Here is a 16,549-nt window from a genome sequence, read left to right as displayed (position 1 = left end):
AACACCAACATGGTATCAGAGCTTTAATGATTCAAGGACCAATCGAAGCATTAAGAGAAGCATAAAAAGAATCTGCAAAAAGGTTCAAGTCAAAACAGAGATCATGGCAAGACGTTGCAGCAAGTGATTCACATGTTTGATGGAGAAACGATGGAATCTGGTGTGTAACAAGATGAAGACCATCTTACTATCGACATAACTGTGGCTGGTGGTGAAAGGTGTTCCTAACAAACTGACGCAATCCGAAGAGACATCCGAAGGGGTGCAATTAAGAAATCAAAGGAAGGAAGCGTCAATGGAGGAATTAAGGACACTGTGCAGCACATGAAGATCATGTCTTTTCACAGAATTAGAACACGTATGAAGGTGTGTTCGGTGCTCGACCAAGAAGAAGGGATTCTGGTTTTAAACCAGAAAATCAATAAAAGTGGTGTGAGGTGTAAAAAACACAATCTCACGGAGGAAGCTACCTGTTTTAAGAAACAGAGCAAGGCTTGTTAGCAAAAAGTGGTGTGGAGTCGTTGAGAATGATGTTCACACGGGGAAGCCGCCTGTTGTAAGAAACAGGGCAAGGCTTAGTATCAAAAGGTGTTGTTGAGTTGTGAAGAACACTGCAACACGGAGTAAGCTTCTGTTGGGAGAACAGTGCAAGGCTACTCCACAAAAAGGTTCAAGGGAACCGATGTCGTCAACGAGACGTGGAGAAAGTTTGTTTTAAAAAGTAAGAAACAAACGTAGCGACAAAAGTCAAAATAGAGCCGAGAAATGGTGTGACTTTTGTACGTGTGACAATCACAATGGGAGTGATTGTTGGAGAAAGCAACACAACGATGTTAGCTTGCCTACGGGTGTTAAGGCTGCTTACCTAAGAGAAAGGGAGCAGAGGCCGGTTGCAAAGATAACCGAAGAAGACGTGAAGATGTTCACGCACAAGACGTCACAGAGACGTGATGGTGATCAAAGGAAGACACCAAGCAAAAAGTTGAGATGCTTACCTAAGAGTGAAAGGAAGCATTGGCTGGTTGTATAGACAACCGAAGAAGACGTGGAGAAGATTCACGTACAAGACGTCACAGAGACGTGATGATGATCAAAGGATCACATATTTGGTGATCATCAAGAGGACACCAAAAGGGAAAGAGAAGAAAGCTCACTTAAGAGAAAGGGAGTGGAAGAAGGTTGCAAGAACAGCCGACGAAAACATGATAAAAGATCACGGAGAAGACGTGAGGAAAGTTCATGGAGACTTCAAGAAAAACGTGAGAGAGATCACGGGTAAACTTGAAAGTGACTTGGAGAAGACTTTCTGGGGAATGGTCAACATGTAATGACGGCAGGAAAAGGAAATATCCAAGTGATGACAAGCCAAGGAGAGAAGATCATCAAAGAGGTATTTCTAGTGCCGGGTTTAGCGAGTTGAGTGTTTCTCAAATGATATCCAATGGACACGGAGTCTTATTTGAAGACAATAAATGTATCATCAATAATCCTCAAGGAAGAAGGATATTGGATATTAAGATGAAGCAGAAGAGTTTTCCATTGAGATGGAGAAAGTCGGACACAAGTGCTTTACTTGCCAGTGAAGAAGAAGTAAAGAAGGTCTAGAGGGAGATAGAGAAGGGAAGCTTACCAATGTCGTCAAAGGGATTCAACCTAGAGAAGAGGTAAATCACCATGGTGAAGAAGAATCGATGGGATAAATGATGAAATCCCTAGATTGAAATTGGGGATTTAATCAATGGACTCAAGAGGGAGTGTTAGAATTTGTGTCCATGATTAAATCTTGTAATATCATATATGTTATAGTTTGTATGTGAAGTCAACGGATGTCATGTGCTACGTGTTACTTACTACGAAAGGGTGTGAGTAAGACACGTAACTTGTCGGAAAAGTTACAACTCTTACCAACGGTTACTTAGAGTCACTACAAGAAAACAGCTGATTTACGACTGCAATATTAGTCGTAATGTAGTCGTTAAAAGACAAGTTACGACTAAGTTACGACTATAAGCGGTAGTCGTAAATCGAGAGTCGCTAAATGTTATAGTCGTAATTTCAGTCGTTATTTACCGACTACGTTACGACTATAGGGTGCAGTCGTAACAGTAGTCGTAACATAGTCGTTAAATTTAACGACTATGTTACGACTATGTTACGACTAATATGCATATATTGTAGTGTAGTCGTAAAGATTATAGTGACTATTTTCCAACTGATTTACGACTGTTTGGCGACTGTATTTAGAAGAAAAATGGCATGTTCGATTTTCTATTTTGCATTGACCTAAAATGCTAAATTGAAATACTAAATTGAAAAGTAAATAAGCTAAAAACATAGATTCACTTCATTTAAAAGAAACAAAGTTGAGTCATACCAAACAAAAACAAGTCTTTAAAACAACTGAGAGAAGAACTTAGTTTATGTACTTGGGGAAAGATTTAAAAGGAACCTAAACAAGAAGCTGATAGATAGGAGTTCAAGAAGTTGGGGGAAGACCGGTTGAGAGAGGCTCTGTGGTTTCTGCAGCCGAATGAGTCTTCATGAAGTCCAAAAAGGCTGGATCAGTTTGTCGGAGGTACTTCTCCACCAAGGACAAGTGCTCGAGCTTCTCCTTTTGCTCTTTTTCACGCCTTGTATTTTCAGCAGCCTGCTCTTCGATTTTTTTTTGAGCTTCCTTCAGTTGCTCTTGGATTGCCACAAAAGATGCAGAGTCTCCGGGTTGCTTGCGCTTGCCATTTTTAAGAATTCCCTTGAGGCTGCCAACTCCATAGAGAGTTCCTCTTGAATCCTTCTCAGTGGACTGTGAATGACAAGAGAAAAAGAATGTAGATTAGAACTCTATAAAAGTCAAAAAACAATATATGTGGATTGTGATAAATTGTACTTAACGTGAAGAAATATGGCTGTATATTCATCTGTTGTTAGCTCTCGAGGTCGTGAAGCGCCGTCCGAATCATATACCTCCAGCTCAGACAACTTCTGTTGCACATTCTTCTCATAAACCTTAGCTATTTTCTCTGCCTTCCGATCCACAAAAGAACCATCAGCCCTTGTATGAGTCTTAATGAAGACCTCACCAAGACTCACTGGTCTTCCCAATAGTTCTTCCTGCGATGTTTCAAAATATGTAATGATTAGCACAAAATCATAGAACAAAAGAGTGATAGAAAAAGACAGATATACTAACCAATTCGTATTGGATTTGCTGATATGACTTTGGCCCTGACAAGTGGATGTGAGGACCGAGACCATTACGGTCAGACATACGAGCCTTTGAATAAATCTGACTCCTCTTCTGTGCTTCTTCAGTATCCCAATACGCAACCATTATTTTCCAGGTATCTTCATAGATCCAGTCGGGTTTTTCACGACTCGTCCTTGCGTTGCTTACCATGTCCTTCATCCGGCGTCCACAGATTTCCTCGAACCACCATTGAACTGTCCCTGTTATCAAGGGATCCCAGGTGTGGGTTTTCTACAACACAAAGACATCAAGACCAGAGTTAGTGGAAGAACAAAAATGCAACCAGATTTGAAGGCTATAGGACATAAGACTTTACCGCAAACTCGAGGAAGTATCTTTCTTGTCTCGCACGAGGCACACAAGTCCAACTATAATAAGGACCATCAAATTTGTTAGTAAAGATTTTAGTAATCTTCCTAACAAGTCTTGATTTTTCATCGCGCTCAAACCTGCAGCATTTGTAAACAAGTGAAGAAGTTAATAGTATCAAACAAATCAAAACAAGTAAACAAGTAAAAACAAATATCAAACAAGTCAAAACAATTCATAACAAGTATCAAACAAGTCATTACTAGTATGAAACAAGTAGATTGAACCTGCAGCATTTGTAAACAAGTGAAGAAGTTAATAGTATCAAACAAATCAAAACAAGCAAAGAAGTCAAAACAAATATCAAACAAGTCAAACAATTCATAACAAGTATCAAACAAGTCATTACTAGTATGAAACAAGTAAAATCAACTATCAAACAAGTATCAAATCAAGTATCAACCTAAGATTATAAATCTAACTCAGACTCAGCAATTACTACAAGAGTTTAAAAATAAAGAGACCAGATGCATGTGTCAAACGAGAGACCAACTACTAACCATCAAAGACAAGAATCATGTGTGAATACACTAACACATCAAAACTATCAACCTAAAACATCAAACTAAGATACCTAAGAGACATCAAACATATCTTATAACACTCACACTCACACATCAATGGATCAAGAGACATATACCAAGTTGTGTTTGGCAGCGGTGTTGGAGAGAGGACGGTGGTAAACTTCTCGCGGTTTGGCACCAGAAGCAAGGCATTTAGATCCCTCATTGTGTCCTCCTGTAGCTCCGGCAACATTGGTTCTAAAGTATCCTGGAAATTATTCCCTTGAGATGATGGATGAGACTGAGCCTGAGAGTGATGAAGTGGAGATCCTGGAGGATCCACTTGTTCAGGAGGTTGCTGTCTAGGATCCCGAGAAGGTTGTTGTCGAGGTTCCTGTTGTCGAGAAGGTTGCTGTCTAGGATCCCGAGAAGGTTGTTGTCGAGAAGGTTGCTGTCGAGGCTGTGCCTGCTGTCGAGGTTGTTCCTGCTGGACTTCTTGTTCAGACAACCCATGGTCTTCACGTGGTTGATTCACCGAGCTCTGGAAAAGCCTTTGTGGCGGTGGATAGTCCCGGAAATGAGAAGCTCTTGACGTAGACAGTTGAGGGGAAACGCGGACTGGCTGGACTTGCTCAAGGGGCGACTCAGGCTGAGGAATCTGCTCCTCTGGCGCCGGCGTGAACTCGTATTGAGGAGGTAAAGGGTTTTTTCTTTTCGATGTGTTGGGTTTGGAACCGACTGGCCTCTGAGACACATTTGGAATGGATAATCTCTTGCGGCCTCGACGTTTGTTGTTAGCTAGAGGCATGGCTAGATCGATTTGAGAATGAGCAAGAGATTTGAGGAAGAGATTGACGAAGAGATTCGATTTGTAGAACGAAATCAGGGTTTCGATGAGGGATTTGATTAGAGATTCGATTTGAGACTAAGGAAGAGATTGAGGAAGAGATTGAGGAAGGAGAAGAGAGTGAGAATGAAATTAGGGTTTCTGATTCCCTTTGTGCGTTTTCTTCAGAGGGAAAACGAGTGGGCATGCCGAATTGGGCTTAAAATTTGGGTTTGGTTTCGCGGTTTTTATTAAACCCAAAATTTTCACTATAGTCGCTAATTTGTCGCCAAATAGTCGCTATTTTAATTTTAATTTTAATTTTAATTTTTAAGAGTATAAAGTTTAATTTTTATAGTTTATAATAATTGTATTGATGGTTTAGAAACTTTAATTTATAAGTAAATGGTTTTTATTTGTAAAAATATATAATGGTTAATTATTAGTTTTTATGCTTTCTTAATTAATTCTAAGATACAGAATAAAAAATTTCATATTTGTAGTTTATGTGATTTAACTTTTGGAGGTATATATATAGATAATGTTATATATTATAAGTTTTAATTATAGGGATATTAAGTTTTAAAAAATTATAACTAGTGTTTGATTTAGTTATTGGGGTTTATTTAAGGGTTAGGGTCTATATTTAGGGTTAGGATATAAGTTTCAAAATCTTAATTTGGTATCTATGTATATAGATTTAGGTTACTTAAATAGCTACTGATTTCCGACTAAAAGGCGATTGAGATAGCGACTCGGTTATATAGTCGCTAAATGGCGACTCATGAACGACTAATCACAAATAGTCGTATAATAGTCGCCAAATAGTGGCTATACAGTCACAAAATTAAGCGACTACTTCTATAGTCGTTATGCATAGTCGGCAATCAGCTGTTTTCTTGTAGTGAGTAGTTAGTTATGTACACATCTATATAAGTGTGTATGTTGTCTTATGTAAAAACTGTCGAGAATAATAAAGAAGTTTTTCCACTTTTCAATTCTTTGTTTTCTCTACCATGCTCTGTATTTGAAGCAATGGCTTCTACAATTATACAAGAGCAAAAACACCAACATGGATTAGAAAATATCTTATGAGGCAAAAACCTTTTTGGACTATAAAAGCATCACCAAACCAGGACTCGTGGATGTTGAGAAAGATCCTCAAGCTAAGAGAGACAACAAAATGAAAATATAAAGTAGAAAGAACACTTCCTTCTGATATGATCAGTGGTCCGTCATGGGGAAGCTAGCTGATGTTCTTGGGGATAGAGGCTGCATAGATCTTGGCATCGTGAAACTTGCAACGGTTTAAGACGTCCTAACTACTCACCGGAGAAGAAGACACCGAGCGGAGACTCTTAATAAAATCAAAGCAGAGATTGGTGAGTTGAAAACGAGTAGAAAACAAGGAGTTGACACGGTGTACTTGTGGAAGTGCAGAACAGGTTACAAAGCAAAAGTTCTCAACACGAGAGACATGGAGACTCCTTAAAGTGAAAGACCAACTTGTGATTGGGAAAAAGGAGTGTGGTTCTCCCAAACAAAACCAAAATTTGCTTTTATCACTTGGCTTGCTATGCATGATAGGCTTTCCACGGGGATAGAATGGAGAAATGGAATCTTCGAGTCAACACATCCTACGCTTTGTGTGGAGGATTGATGAAGACAAGAAACCACACTTTCTTTTGTTGTCTCTATACTGAACAAGTTTGGGAGAAACTCACTAAAGGTCTACTAAAGAATCACTATACTTCGAGTTGGGCACAACTTCGAATACTCATCTGAGATACAACGCTTGCTCCACAACCCCTTTTGCTCTTGAGATATGCTCTTCAAGCTATATTTCATTCGATATGGAGAGAAAGGAACAACCATAGACATGGCGAACATCCTTCACCACAAACTCAACTTCACAAGTTCATCGATAAAACAATCAGAAATAGCCTAAGCATCCTGCTTCGAAACATTAGAAATGGAAAATATGAGGACCTCCTCATGTTATGGTTCTCTTTTCGAATCTAAAGTGTAAATCACAAAACGCTATATTTCTTTTCTGCTAAGTCACAATTGTTGTAACAACGGTTTTTTTTAGGAATAAAATTTAACATTTATTAAAAAAAAAGATATATACTAGTGCTGTCTGTGTATTAGCATTTGGATTTAAGAAAAAATAAATCACTAGAGATGATTTAAGAGTATTTGTGTCCTATGAAAAATAAAATGGCTGACAATCTATACTAGTATCTGTGAAGTACATTTGTTAGAAGATGGGTTAAATTGTTATCTGACCAAATTGGTACCCGATCCGATAAGAAATGTTTTTCATAAGTTTTTACACCGGATAGTTCATATTATTTTAGATCGGGTCAAAACATATCCGAAATTATGAACAAAATATTCCATATTTAAAAATATAGATATTTAGAAGATTTGGTTAAGATTTATAAATATAATTCTCATATCATCTTTGTTAGAATATTTTTAACTGTTTTGAATCGTCATATAATACATAAAGTTAAAATTGGGATTTGAAATTTGTTAAACGGATAGATATTACCCAATTGATGAAAAACATGTGTGTTCAACGTCCCATATCGGCTACAATGTTTATATATTGATATATTCATAATCATATTATAAATAAGATCAAAATGAATCTAAATCCGAATGAACAAGAAGCTCAACTTAATAAGCATACACATTTAATATTATATACTGTTTCATTCGGTTTTCTAGTTTAACTGCTTAATTTTACTGGAAATGTTAAATTTTAAACTTTTAGAAAGTTATAAATGATATAATTCATATATTTAAAATCAATAAAAAAATTTATAATATTATGAACATTTGACCAGTTATAATAACACGAGACGGATTATATTGGTAGACAATGTTATATAACGGGACGAGTTTTTAAGAAGTTTTAAACATTATAATTTATATATTTAAAATCAAGAAAAAGTTTATCATATAAGAACATTTAAACATATATAACAAGTTAAAATAACATGGGACGGTTATATTGCATGACGGGGTTATATTGCAGGACAAGGTTATATGACGAAACAAGTTTGAATCAAAAAAAATTTTAATGTTCATTAACCCGCTGCTACAATACGGTTAAATCTTCATTCTATGATTTTCTTAACACCACCAATATTAGATATATCGAATTACCATGATTGAAATAAATTGTATAAAACAAAAATTATCTTGTGGTATACCGTTACTTACCATTAAATTTTAATATATACCCACTATATTTAAAAATCACTAATTTTAAAAACAAATCGTTCCGCGGTATACCGCGGAATATCTTTTTTTTTATCAACAGCTATATATTAGATTAGCTCAAACAAGCCAATGTTGAGGAAAATTGTTTACATAGCTGGATACGAATAGTTCGAGCCGGGTTATCCGCTTTCGCATTTGCATTTCGATCGAGAAACTAAAGATAAAGAGAAAACATCGAACTCTTCTTTGTCACTCTGGATCGTCTCTAGATATGTTGCGAACGCTGGCCACTCGTGCGGGGAAGAGACCGTCTTCACCAAGTCTGAGCAGTCTGTAATGAAAGCTACTTCTCTCTTGTGGTATACCGCGGAATATCATGGGTTAAAATCTAGTAATTAGTACAATAGATAGCAATGAGGGAAAATGCCATATTTTTTGTTAATTTTAGACGATTTCGATATTTACATAAAAAGATGTCCACCAGTTGTCATTTATTTTGTCTTCCATTTTTGTTATTAACCTATACTCCCTCCGTTTCGTTTTAATTGTTGTTTTATGACTTAAATTTTGTTTCATAATAGTTGTCGTTTTAGGTTTTCAATGAAAATGTTTGGTAAAAATTCCAGTATTATCTCTATTGTTTTAATGTTTTGACCAATGAAATTTTTTATAAAATATATTTATAAAGGGTAAAACAGAAAATTTAATGCTTTTCTTAATTTGTGTGAAAAACCTTAAACGAAAACTAAAACGAAACTGAGGGAGTATTACTCTTATTTAAAACTTATTCATCCAGTAACTGCCACCATAACAACAATTAAAAATTGATTAACATGTCTTTTTTTTTAAGACAAACATGTTTCATGTAAACTTCTGACATAATTGAATAACCTAAGATTGCAATTGAGTTTCAAATTAAATGCAGTATGTATACAATACATTTCGAACTTTCTTTTTTTCAAATTAACACCACAAAAGTGTACAAAATTGATCACTAGTTTATCTTATAAACGAACTTTTATATTTTAGACCGTTGTTGCAATTGACTATATAATGAATCTTTGGATTAAAAGGGTATACCTAAAAAATAGGAGATGACTAATCCTTCTACATATTATCGAATTAACTCTTCCAAAATGTGTCTTAAAAAAGAACTCTTTTAACATTCAAATGTTAAAAAGGATAAACAAAAGATAAAAAACTTTATTCTTTAATAAATCAAAACTTTGCGAAGAAAGAAAAACCAATTGTCGTACGAAACGAAAAAGAAAGAAAGGAAAAAAAACTATCTTCTGGTCTCAGATACACTCGTACTTTGTACACACACATTTATAGAAAGATACAGACAAATATTGAGATGATTCTTGATATAATACGCAAAGTGAAAGAAAAAAACAAACTAAAAGCGAAAAAGAAACTCCACTGTTGTTGGAAGATGAAAAAGAACCAAAGATTCTTAGATATTTTACGACCACTATGCTATTATAGTGACTTACCTCCCAAAAATAAAAAATAAACTAAAGTGTAACGTTTTCTATGGTTTTGAAAGTTAATAACTCACGAGATCGTGACACGTATCAAATATTTCGATCTCGTATCAAATAAATTTTCTTTTTTAATAAAAAAGATAATAAAATAATTATAAGAGAATTATAAATGTAAACAGTTTTAAAATATAAAAAGTTGATTATAAAAAAATTGTACATATATTTCCATAAAAGATTTTGCAATCTAGCAACCAAAATTTTTGTTTTTAACAATTTTTATTATAACGAAATTATAAATTTAAACAGTTAGATCATAGTAAGAAAACGGGAAAAATGTCAAAAAAATCATGGACTTTCAAATTTGGGACGATTTAATCTTGGACTACGATGAAGACATTTAAATCATAAAGTTTTTGTTGACTTTACAATTAATTAGCGAAGTTTGTTTGACTCGCCATTTTAGACACATCGATTTCATTTTCTAACCCTAGAATCCCAATCTCTCTCTCTCGCTTCCCTCTGTTAAAATTCCGACTGATGATGGCTAAAACTCATGGGGGGAAGAGAAGAATTCCGGTTCGGCGGTCACGGCGACTGATTCAAGCAGCAGCCGCGGAAAATGCCGGACCAAATAATTGATGTTTACTTTTTTATAGAAATTCAGCAAACAGAAAAAAAAAAACTGTAGAATTTAAATGGTCATAACATACTAAATAAACATAAATATGCATAGAAATCTGAGAAGATCTTATAAAATGGAACAAAGAAAAAATGATAAAACATCCTATAATTTGGGACAGAGGGAATATACAAGAAAAAAAATTTTAAAATAGAAAAATGATTAAGGAAATTATACAATAAGTTGTTATTCCTATAAACAAAATTGTAAATAATCACTTTTATATAAACAATAAATTGTCTCATATTTTTTCACCAAGCAAACTAATTTTTTCACACACCACCGCTGTTTTAACTTCATTCTATTGGTAAACCTTTTTTTTTGTTATAAAGTATTTTTAGGATAATATAAGTAACAAACATTTGACTCAAAAAAAATTAAAGAAATAGCCATGAGTTAAAAAGTTCTGGAAACTAATTTTTTTCCAGATATGTTAAAATTCAAAATGGCTATCAAATAAAAGACAAACACAAAACTGTGTATTCTAATTTGGTGAACAAAAACATGAAATAAATACTAATAAGACAAAACAAATATGAGAAAAAAAAATCAAAATTAGAATTCTGACGATGAAATAGAGGCATCCAACAATGTCATTTAATAAAATAGTATGATGGTGGTGGTTGATGGTTACAGAGGTGGTGATTGACTGATTTTAAAAAATAATATGATCATGTAAAAATTACATGCATTTATCATTTGCTGTAAATATATCATGTCAATTATAATAAATACTATAAATCACGATGGTTTTCTAAAAATATCATGTGATATTCAGATCCAAAGAATATATGGCAATGGTGGCAAATTAAGAATTATGAACGGCGATGGGCATAGACTAGAATTGTTGTCGGAGAGGCTTAGCCTGATATCGAAGAAGAAGAAGAAAGTGGAGTAATAAGAAAAGTTGGGGAAAGAGAAGAAGAAGCGATAACAGTAGTGTTGGTGTTGATGACGGTGGTTAAAGTTAGACAGTGGTGGCGGCGATAAATGTTGATGAAGGTGGTGGATCAATATTAGCGTGATTCGGTATTGGTGGTGGTGGAAATTGTGATAGTAGTGAGATTTATTTGTTGTGGTGGGTCAGAGTAATGAGACTCGGTGGTGATGTTCGAAGAAAGGAAGAAATGGAGATAGGGGAAAAGAGGGAGATAAGGAGAAAGAAAGAGGAGTTCAAACAAAAATAAGAAAAATCTAATTAGAGAAATAGAGAGATTTGAGAATTTCTCACCGACGAACGGAAGGAATAAAGAGAAGACGAAGAAATGGATAATATAAGTTAAAAATTAACAATGCCACATAATTACATGATTTCATCTTTTCTTATTGTCACAGTTTTTTTTCATCTTGCGCACATTGAAATTATAAGATGTAATACATTCTTCCGATAGATGTAAATAACTTATTAAAGTTCAATAATACAACATATAAACATTTATGACTTCATAACTTATAATCAGCAAAAAAAAATATTATTTTAGAAATAGACCAATATTTATATTAGATGATTTAATAATTAGTATAACATAACTACAAATAGTGTTTTATAAATCTATATTTAAATAATAATCAAAATGTTGCATTATCTAAAATCTATATGTTTAGATAATTTTAGTTATGCTTAAATATATAAAATTAAAAGTTAAAAATGATAATTTCGACCGGAAATCCGTACAACGCACGGGTCCATATCTAGTATATATACTAGTATTTTTGCAACACTTTGGTGACGGGTGGGTAAAAATGCTTCCGGGTATATCGGATACCCGACCCGTTTTTAAAATTCCTTCACACAAAATTTGTCGGGTCGGGTTATATTTAACCCAACTCATACACCGGATATTCCATATTTAATAATTTAGATATTTAGAAGATTTGATTAAGATTTATAATTATGATTCTCCTATCATCTTTGTTTGATTTGTTTTTAACTGTTTTGAATCCTCATATAATACATAAAGTAAAAAAAAATCAAGTTTTTTTCTGCATATACTGTGATTCGAAATTTTAAAAACGGAAATATATTATCCAATTGACGAAAATGTGTGTTCAACGTTCTACATCGATTAAAATATTTAGACAGTGATTCAGAATCATATCATAAATAAGAACATTAATAAAATAAATGAGTTTTTTTGCCGGACGGGTTTGGCGGGACGGGTTTTTGAATCAACAATAATAAAAAGATTAAAATATCATTAATCCGCCGCTTCAATACGGATTAAATCCTTTTTTAATACCACAAATATTAGACATATTAAATCAGTCTCATTAGAAAATATTGTATAAAACCAAAATTTGTCTCATGGTATAATGTCTCGTAGTCTTAGAGGATGATATGATTTGTAAACTTTTATATATAATAAATAATCATTAAATTTTAAAATAAAAATAAATCACGGGACGGGTTAAGAAATTACGGAACAAGTTATATTTCGGAAAGGATTTATATGGCGGACAAATTTGAATCAATATTTATACACCGCTTTAATACGGGTTAAATCCTCCGTTTATTAATAATTGTCTCGTGGACTCGTGGTATATCGTTACTTAATAACAATTATAAACTATAATATAAATAAATATGTTATAAGGAGATACAATTTACAAAATATTTTTATACTAACTTTAAAATTAAATCATCCCGCGGTATACCGCGGGTTAAAATCTAGTGTCGTGAGTATTGAGACTAAGCTCTACATGTATTTTCTTTATTTATTTTCTTCCATTTCTGTTGCATGATTTTCTAAGGGAAACAACGATATAGCTTCTTAGTCTTCGAGTTGTTTATGTGTTCTTGGCCTCGGATTTACTTGGTTCGACAATGTTGGCGTTACCAAAGATTGGTTTCAGTCTATAGAGAACAAGAACATAAGATCTATACGTCTTCATGAATGACAAGAAAGAAAAAGAACTTAAAGCTGTTTAGAGATATATATATCTTTCTTTGTTGTCACACTTTAATTTTAGTCTTCCACTTACATTAAGTTCTTCGTACTCGATCCCACGAAGGAAAAAAAAGTGAGAGATTGATTGAATTATTTGAAAGAATTTTAGACACAATTTATGCGAGTGGAAAGGTTTCTTGGGTAGTAAGTTTTTGATAAGGAATCTCATGACACGAATAAAAAGAAAGAAAAAAAGTTCGTTTCTTTTGTTGACCACATTTCGAAAGGGTATCTCGTACGTAAGATTGTTTCTTTGTCTATATATCTGTGTCAAAGAAAGATCAATGAGCATGGAGAGGGAATGATAGGTTTTGGTTACGTAGTAATATATATCTGAAAGTCGATTCGAGTTCTTGACCAATCTTATAAATTAAAAAAAAAATGTTTTATATTTGTCTGTTGTAGAACATTCAAAGTGAATGCAGACACAACACAATGGTACCAGCGTTTAAAGTTTATGTTATAATTTCCATGTTAACTAACGTTTAAGATTTTTCTAAAAAAGTAATTTAATTTTTATAAAATCTTTCCAATGAATTTTAAGTTATGTTGTATCATCCAGAAAATATGGAATCGTCACAATTTGATTATTAGCCCCAAGAAAATAAAAATCTGAACGACAAAAATCTTTTCATAAAGTTGAAAATATATTCTTATGTCGATGCACAACCATAGATTAGATACTGTTCTTGGTGGGTCTTGAGATTAACAGTTACAGATAAGGTTGTCCTTTGTCTTTGCCTAAAATAATCAAATTTAGAAAGTTTCACATAAGAAATCATCATGAATCCACAAACGATCATGTGTTATTTTTCTTTTGTCCAAAAGATGATAACATTTATAAGTGATGTCACCATACATATAAATATATGCTAACATATAAGTGTATGCATGTGTTGGTTTGTAGTTGGAAATTGTTGTAATAAGAAACAAAACCCACACCACCTTACTGTGTCCCCATCACTAACATGACTCATGATTTGACCAACACCACTTATATTTGTTCTTCATATTAACACTAATTAATCTTCTTTAGTTTAGAAATTTACTTCAATCTAAAAACGTCGTCGTAAAGGGCCGTAATCAAAACCCTGAAACATCTCTAGACATACAAAAGTTACATACTAGACCGACTCAAAAATTCCATAAACGAATCGGTTAAAAATGCTCTATTCAATGGGTATTATATCGTCCCTGAAGCAAGAGAAAGGGCTTTGGATTTGCATATCACTGATCACTTGCTTAAGCTCAGATGTTTCTTCTTTAAGCTGAGCATTCTCTTGAAGAACTTTTTCGTGAGACTCAGAGAGATTTTTAAGCTTATCTAGCAACTGATGATTCTCGATCCTTAACCACATAACTTGTGACCAAAGCTCGTCAAGGTGTCTTTGCTTCCTCATACGCGATCTCCTTGCGGATTCTCTGTTTGAAATCATCCTTCTCTGCTTCCGCTCGTTGATTATATTGTTGTCCATCTGCTGCTCTTCTGCTTCGTCTGATGTTGAGTTGTTGCTGCTTAGGCTCATGGATTGTGGATTATATGTAGGGCTTTGGAATCCGTAAAGGGAGTACGGGTTTTGGCTGTTGGTTGGAAATGGCGTAGATATCGGGAAATTAGAAGGATATGGAGAGGAAATCGAGGAGTTTAGGTAGTTATGGAGGCTGAAAACGTCTGTTTGCGGCTGCATTTTGAAGTTGACTTGGGCAAAAAGTTAGGGTTTTTTTATTACTTGATGAAAGAAAATGTAGGTCAAGAAATTAAAAAAAGAAAAGAAAAAAAAAGGTTCTGTAAGTTCTGATGGAGTTTTTAGTGTGTGAAGCGAGAAGATGGATTTTATAGAGTGAGTGAGAGCAGAGGTTGGGGAATGGAGCCCACTTTCTGCAATTGGGTGAAGCAATACTAAAGTTTCTAACATGAGAATTTATGTACCTAGATCATGCACATTAATCTAAATATGAATATATACATATACTCATTTCTTATATCCATAATTGCCTAATTAAGGTAAAACATATCATATATTGATTTTCAACCAATTAATTAAAATATGTTACAAACTCGGGCTGGGGACTACAATTAGATGAATGTTTGTTGGATAATTATATGGTTTCTTGTTTATATTGTAATTAAATAGTGTCTATAGAAAGTTAATGAATATTCTTGACCAAACTGTTTTTTCTTTTGAGTCAAGAAAAACCTCCACACATGGGGAGAGGGACATGGGCGTAGAAACGGCAAAAAGCTTTTCATATTTTTTCTAGTTTTTTTACCAAACCAAATTATGAACCGATAATACCTTTTATTTATTGATACAATATAATGAGTTTAATTCTAGAATCTTAAACATTTGTTTTTAACAGATATCATAATACTTTTGATTACTGATTATTAGTTATTTGTATATAGCTAACTTTGGACGTGACAACACAACGTAGTTAATTTTAAAGAAAAAAAATTTGGATACAAACAATATTAGTCATACAGTAAAATCTCAGACGTTATATAATATACATATGTTAATATGTAGAAAAACATAAAATGTACTGAGGGAGCTCCCCTGAAGATGATGATGATATTGTCTAAAATAAATTGGCTATGTCGAAATATGCATAAATTTAAACACCCAGCTTATTAACTCACTTAAATTTGTTAATTAAGATCACTCCATATATATGTACTTGTGGCCTCGATTTATACACGACAGCTGCTTATAGATTTTAGGACCTTATATGATATCAATTTGTTAGTATGTTATTCGACCACTTACTCATCACATTGCACAAATGAAAGGAATCCGAGGCATCAGCCGCAATATTTGGCCTATCATGGACATATTTTATACTTTTATGTATGATATAGTATCATCAATCTTCTCCAATAAAATTTTTGTCTAGATAGAAATATGTATAAACTGGTGCATGGTGAGTAGTGTAGTGGATAATCATTTTTTTTTAATTGAATTGCTTTTTCTTATTACATAAGCGAGAAGAAGATATTGCATTATTTTTGTATTTTACATTTTTTCTTAAACGTATATATATATATATATAATGAAATATTAGAGGACCAAGGTGCTGATGTGAGGAGTCATATGTCTTTCAAATCCAATTGTCATTTTTTGCGTCAATAAAGAAACCTGTCTTTTCAACGCATTGTGAAAATTTTAAAACTAATCGTTTTTCTTTCAGTCAATAAAGAAATTGAACCAGATACATTTCTTTTGTAAAAGACAAAGCAAATACTTATTTATTTACAGAC

At 33.5% G+C, this 16,549-nt stretch overlaps 2 protein-coding genes across 2 annotated transcripts; both read right to left on the bottom strand.

Annotated features, from left to right (window-relative positions):
* Positions 1 to 2,319: 2,319 nt before the first annotated feature.
* On the bottom strand, positions 2,320 to 5,293 carry LOC110228757. Its single transcript, XM_021026953.1, has 5 exons — positions 4,254 to 5,293; positions 3,561 to 3,693; positions 3,188 to 3,475; positions 2,890 to 3,108; positions 2,320 to 2,800 (listed from the first exon to the last, which is right to left on the bottom strand). The coding sequence occupies exons 1-5, from the start codon at positions 4,922 to 4,924 to the stop codon at positions 2,477 to 2,479; spliced, it is 1,635 nt and encodes a 544-aa protein (XP_020882612.1). The 5' UTR covers positions 4,925 to 5,293; the 3' UTR covers positions 2,320 to 2,476.
* A 9,155-nt stretch (positions 5,294 to 14,448) lies between these two features.
* On the bottom strand, positions 14,449 to 15,507 carry LOC9311622 (basic leucine zipper 43). The gene has a single exon (XM_002875508.2). It carries the CDS (start codon positions 14,976 to 14,978, stop codon positions 14,460 to 14,462), a length of 519 nt encoding a protein of 172 aa, XP_002875554.1. The 5' UTR covers positions 14,979 to 15,507; the 3' UTR covers positions 14,449 to 14,459.
* Between the last annotated feature and the right edge of the window lie 1,042 nt (positions 15,508 to 16,549).

The sequence above is a fragment of the Arabidopsis lyrata genome (genome assembly GCF_000004255.2).
Source record: "Arabidopsis lyrata subsp. lyrata unplaced genomic scaffold ARALYscaffold_5, whole genome shotgun sequence".
In the NCBI taxonomy this organism is placed as follows: Eukaryota; Viridiplantae; Streptophyta; class Magnoliopsida; order Brassicales; family Brassicaceae; genus Arabidopsis; species Arabidopsis lyrata.
The sequence above is the reverse complement of the archived record's forward strand: the minus strand, read 5'-3'. Positions and strand labels throughout refer to the sequence as shown.